The following is a 14,064-nucleotide window of genomic DNA, read 5'->3' on the forward strand; positions in this document are numbered from 1 at the left end:
GATCATAATACTAGATCTGTCCATGGATGTTAACGTGAGCCGAAGCCATTGTTTGCTTTCAAATGACGCCTATGATCGGATTTTTGTCGCGTTAGCTTTCTTTCCCTGCTTTATGTGTATATGATCTTTAGAGCTCTAGTTCTGGTTTCGTGTTGGTGAATAATTTTAGGTTATTGGTGTTGAGTGATTTGGCCACTAGAGGAAGTGTGGTGATGATCGTAATTGGCCAATGGCGAGATTGGTGACGGTCGTCGGCGTTGGCGGTGGCCGACGATGGCCAAGGATGGAGGTTGGCAGTGATGCAAGCAGGTGCATGCAAAGGCTTGGGAAGAGGTGTCGTGAGGAAGAAGAACAGTAAGTATGAAAAGAAATAAAAAAATTGAATAAATATTAAAATATTACTAAAAATTTCCCCGCCAACACCGACCGGCCAAAGTTGGCTAGATGGACTGAATTGGCAGCAAAAAATGATCGAGCATTGAATTGGCAATATTAAAAGGATTAAGATTGAATTGACAAAATTAAAAAGTTTAGGACTGAATTGACAAAAATGTAATAGGTTCATGACATTTTTGACAATTTACCCGAGATAGTGAGAGAGAGGTTGTTTAGAGAGGGTACTTAGAGAAGAATGGAGAGATAAAGGTGTTCGACGTTGACGAAGAGGAAGGCCTTCGGTCGTCTGAAGAAGAGTTTGGATTCTCTTATGATGGTGCCCCGAGGATGGCGTGCTAGGCTGACACGTTTTGGTGCCTCTTGCGCCTTCTCGGTGCAAGCCGAGCGCCACCGCTCGCCCGCACCGGCCTACCTACCCAATGCCTTTGGTCGCCGGCCATTGGATTTCGGATGGACAAAAAGGAAAGGAGCATAAAAATTAATGTTTAAAATTATAAAAAAAAATTATAAAAAGTTTTCCCTAGATTTATTGCATGAAAGTGTTTTAGCAATATTATTTTTTAACAAATTATAAAAAAGAAGTGTTTCATGATTTGGTTAAATATAAAAGTATTTAAATAACACGGGTTGAGTTAAGTATGAATCAGGTCGGGTATGAAAATAAGTCAAATCGGATTCAATGAGTCAATATGGGTCGGACAATTTTTGAGCCTACTCGATCCAAACCCAATTCGATCAATCAGTTTGACACCTCTACTTCTTAGGCACAAGGCAAATCGCAAAGCGGTGCCCAAGAGATCCAATGGCCAGAACATATGTTTTCCCATCTTCCTTCTTGTTCGCTTGACTCCTAGTCCATTGTGGGTGCTACCACGCCTAGTTCGCGCGCACATTGTCCGAGGTCGCAACCTCAAATTCGAGGTCTCCAGCCAACAAGAGACCCCAAAGCAGACAGAGGCATGAAGGAGCAAAACTGAAATTGATTCGATATAGTAGAAGGAATTATGTAACTTTGTTTTTTGGTTTGCCAAGAAGAATGGGAGGAACTCATCGGAGGTCACGCCTCGCGTCGGACTTTTGTAGAGAGAAGGCGTCTCATAAGTCTGAATACCTGAGTCAAACCCCAACTAGAAACATGCAAAAGAGACAAATAGACAACCAACTTAACAATTCAATCGAGCCAAAGATCTGAGATCGAGACATTTACTAAATTTTTCGAGGCATAGTCGTCAACTATATTAATTTTGAACATATTTTATGGTTTTCATCACAGTTAAGCAATGAAGGAAATGAATATGACCGGACCATTAACAAAGTTCTCTGATCAATTAATTTGATCATGAAGTTCTATTTATGAACATGGTTTGCTCATATGTATCTGCACTGGCCCAAAGCTCACTAACAATCCGTCGATCCATCTTTGATCTTTGATACACTTCAGCATTCGATAATGGCCTTATGGCTCGAGAGGCAAACTAAGCTCTACATATTGACAGCATCGTTCTGTGCAGGGGCTTGGATTTCGGGCGCAATGCCCCCAAATTCGACATTGGCCGAGTTCGAGCAGTGGATGGCCTGCCATGGACAGAATTACAAGGATAATCTTGAGAAGGCAAAGCGTTACGGGATCTTTCTAGAGACCTTGCGCTTCATCAAAGCATTCAACTACAATGCAGCTAATCGGAGCTACAAAGTGGGTCTGAAGTATTGGATTTTGGTTCATAATTGGCCCCATGAAATCCGGAATTGGCGGATCATTAATTGTCATTAGTTATCTTCGAACCGCAAATAGAACAATCACGCGAAGTTTGGTTCAAGATTGAGGCACGAAGGCACCCAACCGACCGCCACTCTTCCACCAACCTTGACCCTCTAAAAAAGGGGCTGATTTTCTCTCTCTTCCTCTTATTTGCTCCCCCTCGTTTTCCATGGACAGCCTCCCTCTTCTTCTACTTCATCTTTTTCGTCTCTTCTTTGGTGAATCCACCCAAGCGACTCCTCTTGCTCTCGTGCCCACGCCGGCAACTCCCTAGCTAGACAACCACTGTCCACGAGCTGTTGTAGGCCTCGTGTCCCAGCTCTCGATGTCACTTGCCTTGCCGCTCCCGCTCGGTGACCCGTATGATGCCACTTAGACGAGAAGGTCGGTTTGAGCTCATCCGGAAGGCAACTCAAGCCCCGTTTCTTTGTATGAAGTCCTAAGGTTGTGGGTACTTTGAATCTATGGGCTGATCGTCAAAGAAGTTAATGGAACATCCTGAATTTGAGTGGCACCGAAGTAGTAGGAAGGAACCATGGTTTGTTTGGCGTCAATTCAACCCTGTTGTCTTTGTACATAATCCTAGGCAAGTAGATATCTATCCTTACCACTAGATTGTTCATTTGTCATTGGTTTTAGCATGAATTATCGATGTTTGAAAATGGGTATGATTGTGAGTACTCGGGTTTGCATGATGGGGAAATTGGTGGTTCATGAGCGATCCATTACATGAGTTGGTGCCTTTAGGTATTGGGTAAGTGAAATATGTGAGCCGATCGTCTTGGCTGTCGATGATTCTTGACGAATTGGAGTGGGGCTGTGTAAAAGGAGGTTCGGCTACATGGATTGGGGAAGGATATATGAAGTTCGGTGCATGCATGATGAATTCGTTGGTTATGTGGTGAACGTCTGTCTTTGGGTAGGTTGAAAGTAGAGCACAGATCGTCCGGCAGGTTTTGTGTGAGAAAACTTGGCCTAGTTGAAATTACTTGGGTTAGGAATTGGAGCCATATCGAGTGTCATCATTTTAATATGTTGGGATCTAGAATTGAAATTAGTTCATATAGCTGAACTACGAAATGGTATGTCGGACTCGTGTTAGCTGTTTGAGAATTATTATGCTCAATGAATGGAAATTTTTTTCCAACCAAAAAACAAAATTAAGAAATCAAGATTTACAGAATAAAACTACTATAAGAAAACAAATAATACTGAAACAATCTTTAATTTGCATTTAATACCATAATTATTTCAGGACATGAAGGTAAACAAAAGATCGGACATATAGCTTAGGAACATCAGTGCAACACACATAACTTAGTCCACGTAGTACAACTCAATCAGACAACTCCACTTTTGCATTAGGAACCTTTATTCTGCTGCTGCTGCTGCTGCTAAGTCATAAAGTAGCAACTTATCGGTAATAGCTTATCAGACTTGGGACTATTCGTTCTGATCATCTTCTGGTCGAGGTGGGATGTACGGAGCGGCCATGCTCCAGCTCCCATCGTTCCCATTCTGGACCATGTCCTTCTTCTTCGCCACCCACCACTTCACCGGAAATTTGTACTTGCTATCGTCCAGGGCATCCCAATTCTTGTTCAGCAGCGAAATATCGCGTCGGCCCTTGAGATCAAAGTGGTTACTACTGATCCCTTGGGTCCCGGCGACTAGATGCAGGTACGTCTCCAACTGATGCGCAATTCCCATGGCGCCGGAAAGACTACTGGTGAGGGGCCTCAGGTATGGGGACTTGCGCGAGTCGACCATCAGCTGTTCTCCGACATGGTCATATCCGACTGGAGGGAAGAAGGGAACGATATCAATGGCATTGACCACGCGAAGGCCACGGAGCTTCTCCGATGATGAGAACAACTCCTGGAAGCTCTCGTTCCCGACCTTGGGGCTGGCGAAGGCAAACGCCGTCACCAGGCAGGCTTTCTCAGGGTGGTCGGTGGGCACGTTGTACTTGTTGGTCACGATGTCCAGCGCGTTGAGCGTTGCCAAAGCCGCACCCATGCTGTAGCCGACCACTGTTATGCTGATCGGCTCATCTTTACCAGCGTAGAGATCCACTTGCTTCCGGACCTCCATTAGAACCTGACCAAAGTAGTACAATCTTTAGTTTAGTAAATTCCAAGGTAAATTAGCAAGAGCAATGTTTAGTACGAGTGAATGTCAAACCTGGTCTCTGGCACTATGCTTCACGTACGGATCAAATAAAGCACTTTTCGTGTACAGCATGTGCCAGCCACCGTGAATCCGGACATCCTTGTGCTCGTCTTTTGGGAAAATGTTGGTCGCAGGGACCAGATAGTCGATAAGATCAGAGATGGCCTCCAAGGGCTCTGTCGTTCCTCTCCAAGCGACCAAGATGTCCCTCCTCCCAAAGTTCGTGGTCACCTCATCGGTGCTCACCGCGACGTACCCGGCCCAAGACCTGTCTGGAACCAGTGGGAGATCGAGCAACTTCGTCGGCACGTAAAAGTACCGGGTCACCTCGTACCTGAACGGGTTATTGGCCGTCTCGAGACCCACTTCCTGGAAGAGCTTGTCCATGGGGAACCGGGGCAGGCCGTAGCCCTTCGACTCCGCCTGGCCGTTGAACCCATCAGAAATGGCTTGGACTCGTTCGCCGTAGTGTACGAGGTACATCCGGAGATCCTCGTCCAGAGGATCCAACATGCCCTCCCAGTAGGTCTCGCCGCTGAGGTCAGTCCATGGCCTTGAGCTGTTTCCTCCCATGGTATCTCTCTCTCTTTCACTGGTAATTTTTGTTCTCTAGATGGAAAGGCTTGTGGAGACGCAGTCTTGCTTCCATGCAATTTATAGACTCAACCTTTTCACAGTGCCATCCAATCTTGATGAGTTACGTGATAGAGTTGCTTTTTGCACTATCTAGCACGAGAAAAACTTTCCTGATTGTATATTTGAGGTGAAACTTCCACGTTTTTTTTTTTCCCTTAGGCCCACCTTTATTAAATAGCGCTACGAACAGAATGGATAAGAGCGACCATGCATTTTTTTTGGGAAAACCGCTAGTCGACAGGTTTGACAGTATTGTTTATTACTTCTAATCCCACGATTTTCTAATTAATAAGTACTTTATGCAAAATACACTGTGATGGTGTGTGAATCTGCTATCAAAAATAGCCGACAATCTTGTCAGGCTGTCGGAGAAGTATTTTCCTTTCTTTAGTAAGTGAGAATGCTAATTTTTAGTCTCATAAGGATCTCTTGCTAGCATAGAACGCTAGAATCTCGAAATTGCATGTCCAAGATTGTATGCTTGGAGTTTACATGTCTATGTACGGAAGGATACAGAATGTTCCAATGTTCTTTCCTAGGCGCAATGTACGGAAGGATACAAAATGTTCCAATGTTTTTTTCCTAGGCAATGTGTGATGCAATTATTGATGAATGGGAATGGACCATCCACTTTGGCGAAAAGTACCAAAAAGTCGTAAATCTATTGCTTTAATATTAATTTACTCCTAAACTTTTTTAATTTGGCCAATTTAGTTTTAAACATTTTTATAATGGCACCAATTCAGTTCATCGGGTCAATTTAAGCTGGAAATTGCTCATGTGGACGCCGACAGTTGCATGTCGCACGGTTGGCACCGACCGAGATATTTTTTTATAATTGTATGCGGCACGACCATCCTATGTGGCACCCCTCATCCATTTATGTATGCACTTTTTCAACCACTGAAACTTGTCAAACAAGAAAAATGTGCACCGTTGATGGACCATTCACCCGTGAGAAGTGCTCTACAGCTCATTATAGTGTTGTCCAAAAAGTTCTATACATATTGCACTTTTGTCAATTCAGTCATAAACCTTTTAATTTTTTTAATTGAGCCCTAAACTTTTTCATAGTTTTGCCAATGAAATTCATCCTGTCAATTTTGGCCAGAAATCACCGATGTAGATGCCGGCTATCCCACATTGGCATAGTTAGCGCCGAAATTGATAATTTTTAGAATATTTTTATATTTTTTAGACTATTTAATAATTTTTTTTCTTTTGACTTTTATTTCTTTTCTTTTTTTTTTCTTTTTCTTTTATCAATGATCGATGAGGGTCATCGGGCATCGCGGGCTGTTGGGTGAGAGCCGCAACCCTCACTCACACCGGTTGCTAAGAAAAGAAAAAATGGAAAAAAATATTATAAATTCATTAAAAATTTTCAAGTCATCAACGACAGTACCATGCTAATAGTTTCTAGCCAAAATTGGCTGGATAGACTCAATTGACAAAATTAAAAGGTTTAGGACTAAATTGGTAAAAGTGTAATAGATTTAAGATTTTTTTTTTTAGACAATCTTATCCGTGCACCAAGAATACAAGGCTGGGAATAAGAAAGAGAGGAAGAGAAAAAAGATAGTGACTGAAAAATCAGAGCTCTTGATAACAGTGCTTAGGGTTTTCTTGTTACGTAAAATTCTTGTGAAACACATGTGCCTTTTCTCGTCCACTATTGAGTGATTATTGCAATTATATTGTCGCTTAGCTTTGGTACTATGTCAGGTCCGGAACATGCGCCTGTCCTATTTGTTTGGCCAGTCCTGTCCCCGTGCACGAGAAAAATGAAGGGAATTGCTATTCCGTCCTCCACCAATTGTTGATTACTTTTAGAATAATCCTTATGAAATAGGCAAAGATCAATCATATCATACAGTGATGAACTAAAACTTTACTTAGTGTGTGGAGGCTGAGTGATAAAACAATTGCCTCCGATATTATCAATCCCGCTCCATTCTTTTCTCACGCGGATCAATTTGTCAACCGGTAGTTGCTGCTTCGTGCTGTTTTTCTCGATTTAACATTTTGCATGTATTTGTCACATCAATTTGCATATAATAAATCACGGCCATCCAATGTGGCAGATCGACATGAACAATTTGTGGATCTACACCACAAGACCACCTCCAAAGCATGACCACCGGCCACAATCGCACCTCCGATCGGGCCTTCGCCGCTCCCCGCCGCCGCCATGGGCCAGCCCCGAGCACCAACACCACTCTCTTTGTGTACTCCTCCACCTCGGATCGGACACCGCCGAGCCCATGCCCGATCTTTCACTATTTGATGCATCGTTCTTGTTTGAAGCTAATTTACCATATCAACTTTGACAAACTCCAATGCCGTCTTCCTCTCTTACTCCTGTTCTTACAGACCGACCTCCATGCCGCCACTATCGGAGTCACCGTCTCCACCTCTCTTTGCTCTCATGGTTCTCTATTAGGTAGTACGGATGCAATCAAATCACAATTGGTCCCCCGCCACCCACTCCGCCCCCCCCCCCCACCACACCACCACCACCCCAACCCCCCAACCCCCCCTCTCTCTCTCTCCTATGGTGTGCTAGCTATTAGATCCAATCATCGAGATCTCGAGAAGTCGTAACTTTTAACTAGGCCATCCGATTTGAGGTATCGGAACTTTTTTACCCGATTAACTTAATCCATTTCAAAGTCAAGTCATAATATTTACAACAATGTCGGAATCGCGTCGATCACATAGAAAACATCACAACTTTTCATTACCACTGCACTTTCAACCCAACTGCCACGAATCCGCGATGCCACCACTTCTCCAAAGATTAGACCGAAACTTGGAAAAGTTTCCTTCGCAAGCTTTTCGTGCACAAATTTCAAGTAAATTAGACATAAGGCAAAAAAGATATGTTTAGTCAAAGTTATGTCAATATATATATATATATATATATATATATATGTGTGTGTGTGTGTGTAGGCTGGCAGCTCCCAATAGGCACTCGCCAAGTGGTGTTCCAAACGTGGGGCCCGGCGTTGTGTAGGGCCCAAGACCTCCCGCAAATAGTGGTCGGTTTTCCTATTTTCGGACAAGGTAAATAACTTCAACTTCTTTTTTTTTTTTTATATATATCCAGACCCGTCGATCGTAATGGAATCAAGCCCACCAGCAAGGGCCCCCACTTAAGTTCGAAAAACACGTTGGGAGAGTTTCGAACCCCCGACTATCGTCAAAGGTTCGATTCTCACCAAACACGCCATGCTCATAGTGGGTAACTTCATCTCTCTTTAGTTTGTGTTTCTTCCTAGAATTTTCGATAGCATCTTGATCTTACGTTGAAGGGAAAATCCAATGTTTTGGAGGAGAGCTCGATCCAAGAAAGGTGGCACGACGTCTAGGTAAGGGTTTTAAAACCGCTTTTTGAAATAAAAATTAGCCGGCACAATGGTACACTTACCCTAGAAAGTTAAACAAATATAGTTGTTAGATCACCAATAAGCATTTCTTAAAAACATAGAAATAATATTGATACAATTCCTTAAAAGTTACAAAAAAGGAATAACGATATAATATGGTTACCCTATAGGCACGTTGCCTTGTCATTGATGGCGTGCGACTCTTCACATCCAATCGTCAAGATCTCGAAGTATCGCAACTTTTAACAACGACCATTTGATCTTGAAATTTCGGGAATTGTTTACCCGATTAATTATTGCATCTTAATGATCCAGTCACAATATTTCTTAGAGGAAGAAGATGAACAATAAAAAGAAAAAGAAAGAAAAGAAAAAAATTGAAAAAAAAATTAAAACATATTAAATTATTATTGAAAATTGCCCCTTCAGCTCCAAATGGGTCCACGTCAATGCCAGTTGGTCAAAGATGGCCGGATGGACTAAATTGAAAAAAAAATATAAAAAATTTAGGACCGAATTGGTACAAATACAAAAGGTTTAGAACTAAACTAACAAAATTAAAAGATTTAGGATTGAATTAAAAAAAATGCAATAGGTTTAGAACTTTTTTGATAATTTTCCCCAAAAATGCCAGCATTTGGAAATTAAAGAATCAAATATACCATACTATGTGTGAATGAAATTGATGGATGATACTAGACAACTTTTAGCACAATTATAATATGGTAGTGCAATTAGAAGTCTGATATATGCTATCCAATGCACTAGACCGAATATAGCGTTTATAATGGCATAAGTAATATTCTTCGTTACGTAAAGAAAGAAGTAAATTATTGTCTATTTTATGGAAGATAACCAGCAGAATTAGAAGAATATTCAGATGCTAGTTGATAATTAGCACAATTGATAACAAGTTGACATGTGGATAGGTTTTCAAGCTTGCAAATGGTGTAGTGTCTTGGGCATCAAAGAAGCAAACATGTGGAGCTCATTTAATGAGGAGATATGAATTTATAGCACGGTCAATGGTGTCGCAACTTAAAATTTGAAGTTTCAAGTTAATGGATTACCAGATTAATTAATTGGATTAACTAACCTAGTTCGAACTCTCCCAAGCTCTATCGATTCACAACTTAAGATTCAAGCGATTACTAGGAAAAAGATTTTAATTTTTAGAGCCGTCACTAATCATTTTTGATAGGCCGATTAGGAACCTAAATAAAATAGCAAGAGAAAACTATTTATTTCTATGAACCATTGATTTAAGAATTCGGGGACTTGGTTAATTTTTCAATTAATGCACTTTTAGTACCAACTTCATGAAAAATGTTCAATTAGGCAATTTTGATGAATTTTGATTTGAAGTTCAAAGGTGCAATTTTTTTAGATTTCTTTGGATGAATTTTTGTTTTGTTTTTGTGTTATTTCGAAAATAAAAACTAATAAAAAATGATACCGAATTGGTTCAAGATTATCTTAAAGGTTTCGGAATTAATATGCATTAAACTTCAAAATTTTAGAAAAAAAAATCTTTTAAATGCTATGTCTACATTTTTTAAAGTCAGAATGAATTCAAAAGATTTTTATTTATTGAATATGATAATCCTATCTTTCTAAAAAAACTGATGAGATGTGGTTTTTAAGAAACCATATCTTGGTACATCTTTTTTAAGTTTCTTTGATTCGTGAGATGAATTAAAAGGTGAGCCATCAATTTTTTTTAAAAAAATTTCGATTTTATGACATGAATTTAAATTACAATTGCAAAGCTTTTAATTAAAGGATAAGTATCGCTATTTCTTTTGAATCAAGTTTTGATCTAAAACTTGAAAGATCAACTCTTAAATTTGAAAAACCCACTATGTAAATAATTCTGTCTAAAGCCCGATAGATAGACTTATTTCCATATATGCGGTTGCGAATTAGAAAATTTCCTAATTGATCACATGATTAAAATTTTTGGGTATCTAGAGTATATTCAAAAGATTTCCAAATTCGACCAGAATATCACAAGATTCCAAGAATATTCACGTTGAAATCACAATCTTTCAAATTAGGCAAGCCAGTTTTGCAAATTTTTTCATAGTGCTTAATTTAGACGTGCAACTTCTCAAATTTTTTTTTTTTTTGGTCTAAAACTTCTCAATTTAAGCGACGGTATATTGCAATGTTCTAAATCAAGTAACAATATTATTGAAATATGCAATTCAATTGGCAATTTATTCAAATAAAGCAACCAAAAATATTGAAAGCATTCAAAATAGGAAAGATACCCAAATTGCTTTCCGGATTTGATTCGTTCACTCCAAGCTTTGCACTTCGGACCGAACGGTGCGGGAACCTCCATGGCTCGGCTCGGCCTGGTACGGCTGGACTCCTCACAGTGGCGACAACAACTGTTCACAGCGGCACATCGGTGGCGTTTTCGAAGCTGGAAGACCCCCACAAAGACCCCCCCAACGTTTGATTGGTTTGATCGAGGAGGCTTTACTTTGGAACCTGCAAGGAAAAGAAGAGTATCAATTTTTTTTTGTGGCTTTCTTTTCCTTTGTCTGAGATGTGTCTAAGGCATTGTTGCGCGTCTAAATCCTTCGACTAGGCTTTTTTGGTTATGGGTTTCGGGCCCAAAAATGACTATAGCTCAAAAAAGGTTGCTAACGCGAGAATCTTTTATTGAACTTAATCCGTTCGTTTTCCGAAAAGGAGTTCGGGGCCAGTTTTGGACAGAGAATGTCAAATGCAATAGGTTGGCACAAAAGGCACGTTACAGTCTTTCAACAACTTCGACAGCCCAACACGTGCAATAGCAAAAGTATGTAACAAATTTCGACACGATTCTGGAATTAAATCGACAGGATCGGGGAAATGATGTAGGATACAATGCTGGAATTTAATCAACAGCACTGGACGGGAAATTATAGGACACAATACCGGAATTGAATCGACGGATCGGGACAGGATGGATGAAGGGTGCAACCCCGGAATTTAATCGACGGTACTGAACCTAGTGAACGGACGTCGGAATTTAATCGACGACACCTAACTCTGGATATGAGACTCGCCGGAATTGAATCGACGACGGGAATCTGAAAAACTATAGCTAGGCTAGGCTAAAGGCTAAGAGCTAGTTGAAAATGCAAGTGTTTTGAGTTTGTTGTGTGTGTCTTGTGTTTTTGCTACCGTGAGGTATTTATAGGCAGGCTCTCCGGTAACCGCCGAGCGGTTTCTTCCTTTTGCCCCACGCTTTGCCCTTTTCCATAAGCCACGTGGATGACGGTTTCCCGGTCTTCGCGCCTTTTTCTTTTTACCTCGTGGGGATTACCGCCAATCTTTTAGCAATCGCCTCGATGTGACCCTCCTCCGCGCGCTTTTCTTGTTCTGGAAGGAAGTGGCGTGAGAATTTACCCCGACACGTGGCACTTTTTTGATCGACACGTACCTTGCTTCAGTGTTCCTTCCTATAGCTGATTATCGCCCCCTCACGTGCTTGTCACGAGCTTTCTTGGTTTGTTTTAGGTGCCAACACATGCCCCCCTTTAAAAGATGTAAATCGATGATTTACCTCTTTTAAAATATTTTCCTCTCGATTTGATGGTCTCCACTGTACAAATGATGATTACGCTTCCTTTTGATCCATTTTCCCGAAATGCAACCTTTTCGACTTTGTACCGTGCACCGGCTCTTCTTGTCTTGCTTTTAAAGATCTTGAAAAAGCTTTCAATTGTCGTCTTTCTTCATCCAAGGTTTCCCTTAAACCCTAAACCCCTTTCCCGAGCATTTCAAGTTTTTCACGGCTACCGAAACCCCCGAGTTCCTTCCTCACCAGTTCATCGCCCGCTTCGATGAGATCATCAATAGTGATAATGCTGATCATTGTTTCTTCAAATTGTTAAATACTCAACGAGAGTATGCCGGTCTCATTCTTGGGCCTAGTCTCCACGATCATCATCATGTTCCAGTGTCTCTTCAACCTTGCTTCCCAATGTGGGCGGATGAACACCTTCTTATTCAAGCATCTCCACTAAAGGATATTTGATCCACGCCGGCTTAGCGATTTAGGAGTTTTCCATCATTTGATGACAGGGCTTATACCTGGTTCCAAAGGCTTCAAGGGGATACTCCAACAGTCGGTCTCTAGGAAACGGCGCCGATCGGGACAGCGATTGAGGTCAGCATGTTGTCCCACGATTTGAATAGAGGCCTACCGGGGTCCGTTACAAGTTTCTGGTCCTCCTCTACCGGTTGTTTTTTCTTCCCATGGGGTCCCATGTCCGTAACCCTTCTAGATAACTTTGCCATAGCTGGTCTCTCCCCTTATGGGGCTTCAGTAAAAAATATGGGGAAAACCAAGGACTGCCCCATCTCTGATTATTCTCTTTCCTACGGGAAGTTCATTGATGCTTATCGTAGAACATCCGAAGCTGTTTCCCTTGAGGAGCAAACGGCTTTCCTTCTTTTTTGGTTGTCAAAGTATCTATTCTTTAGTCCGACTCTCAAAGTATCCAAGGACTATTATAACCTTGCTTCACTTTTAGCAAAGGGGAATCTTGTTGCTCTTGGTTCTCTTGCCTTGGCGTCTCTATATAGAAGTATTTCTTATGCTGCCCAACTAATGTCAAATTTTGAAGAAGACAGTGTCTTGTCGAGTCCGCTATGGATTCTTCAAGCTTGGGTCGCATTCTATTTTCCTTTCATGTTCGAGAGCGTTCCTTCCTCCAATCCTAACATGGTTCCTTTAAAACTTGGTATACGATCGCTCCAAGCTGCCCCCTCAAAGGCTCCCGGCGATGTTCAACCTTTCCGGTTCTTTCTTCGACGGCTTCTGTCTTATGAGGCTGATCAAGTAGACTTCTTTCCTTACCGCTTAGGCGAATTCAATTTTTGTTTCAGCTCTCGAACCTTAAAATGGTTCAATCATCGTGACTTTTGGACCTTTGTCCTATTCCCTCGAGACCTTCCAATCCAACTATGTCTTAAGGGGAGGTTCTATCCCGATTTTGAACCATATGCTCCTCATTCTTGCGCCGAGCAGTTCGGCCTTCGACAGGCAGTGCCTATACCTATCCCTTATCTCATGGATTTCCCATCGATGGACAAGAAGGTCTATAACATCAAGGTTGATGGTCCGTTCGCTCGCTGCGCCGAGATTACGACTACGATGTATCGGCGGTTTTCGGGGGACATCCCGACAACACTACGCTCTAGTCCCGGTGTAACTTCCGAGTTTACAACTTGGTGGACGTCCTTTGCTTTCGAGAGCCCTTTTGAAGATGCCATCTCGTCCATCCTCAAGAGTAGCCGGATACAGCCCTTCGGTCATACGTTGAAGAAGATCGGGAAAAAGGGTGCAACCAGATCCCCCTCAATTGGTGGTCGCAAACGCTCGACGACTTTTTCTGGTGAGTCTCTTTCTTCCTAACTTCTCGGTGTCACCGGCCCGTAGTGACTGTACTTTACCTTTGCTGCTAGGCGACGACTCGGATGACGAAGCTGATGAGGAAACGCTCACTTCTCTTAAACGGCGAAAACCGGGAGCGAAGAAGAGCAAATCTCCGGTGGAATCTCCAATAGTCCCTCAGCATATCGAAGCACCTCCAATCGCTTGTCCTAAAGATCCTTTGGTGGGTCTTGATCCAACTGTTGGTGGGCCCAGCAATATTACCGTTGCTAGAAGTTCGTCTGAACCTGCGGCTCCTTCGCCTATAGAGCCTC

General features: G+C 41.9%; 1 protein-coding gene across 1 annotated transcript; it reads right to left on the reverse strand.

The window, feature by feature from the left end:
• Positions 1–3,329: 3,329 nt before the first annotated feature.
• Positions 3,330–5,043, reverse strand: LOC125314223 (phospholipase A1-IIgamma-like). The gene is made up of 2 exons (XM_048275939.1): positions 4,340–5,043; positions 3,330–4,255 (listed from the first exon to the last, which is right to left on the reverse strand). The coding sequence occupies exons 1-2, from the start codon at positions 4,898–4,900 to the stop codon at positions 3,599–3,601; spliced, it is 1,218 nt and encodes a 405-aa protein (XP_048131896.1). The 5' UTR covers positions 4,901–5,043; the 3' UTR covers positions 3,330–3,598.
• Between the last annotated feature and the right edge of the window lie 9,021 nt (positions 5,044–14,064).

The sequence above is a fragment of the Rhodamnia argentea genome, chromosome 3 (genome assembly GCF_020921035.1).
Source record: "Rhodamnia argentea isolate NSW1041297 chromosome 3, ASM2092103v1, whole genome shotgun sequence".
Lineage (NCBI taxonomy): Eukaryota > Viridiplantae > Streptophyta > Magnoliopsida > Myrtales > Myrtaceae > Rhodamnia > Rhodamnia argentea.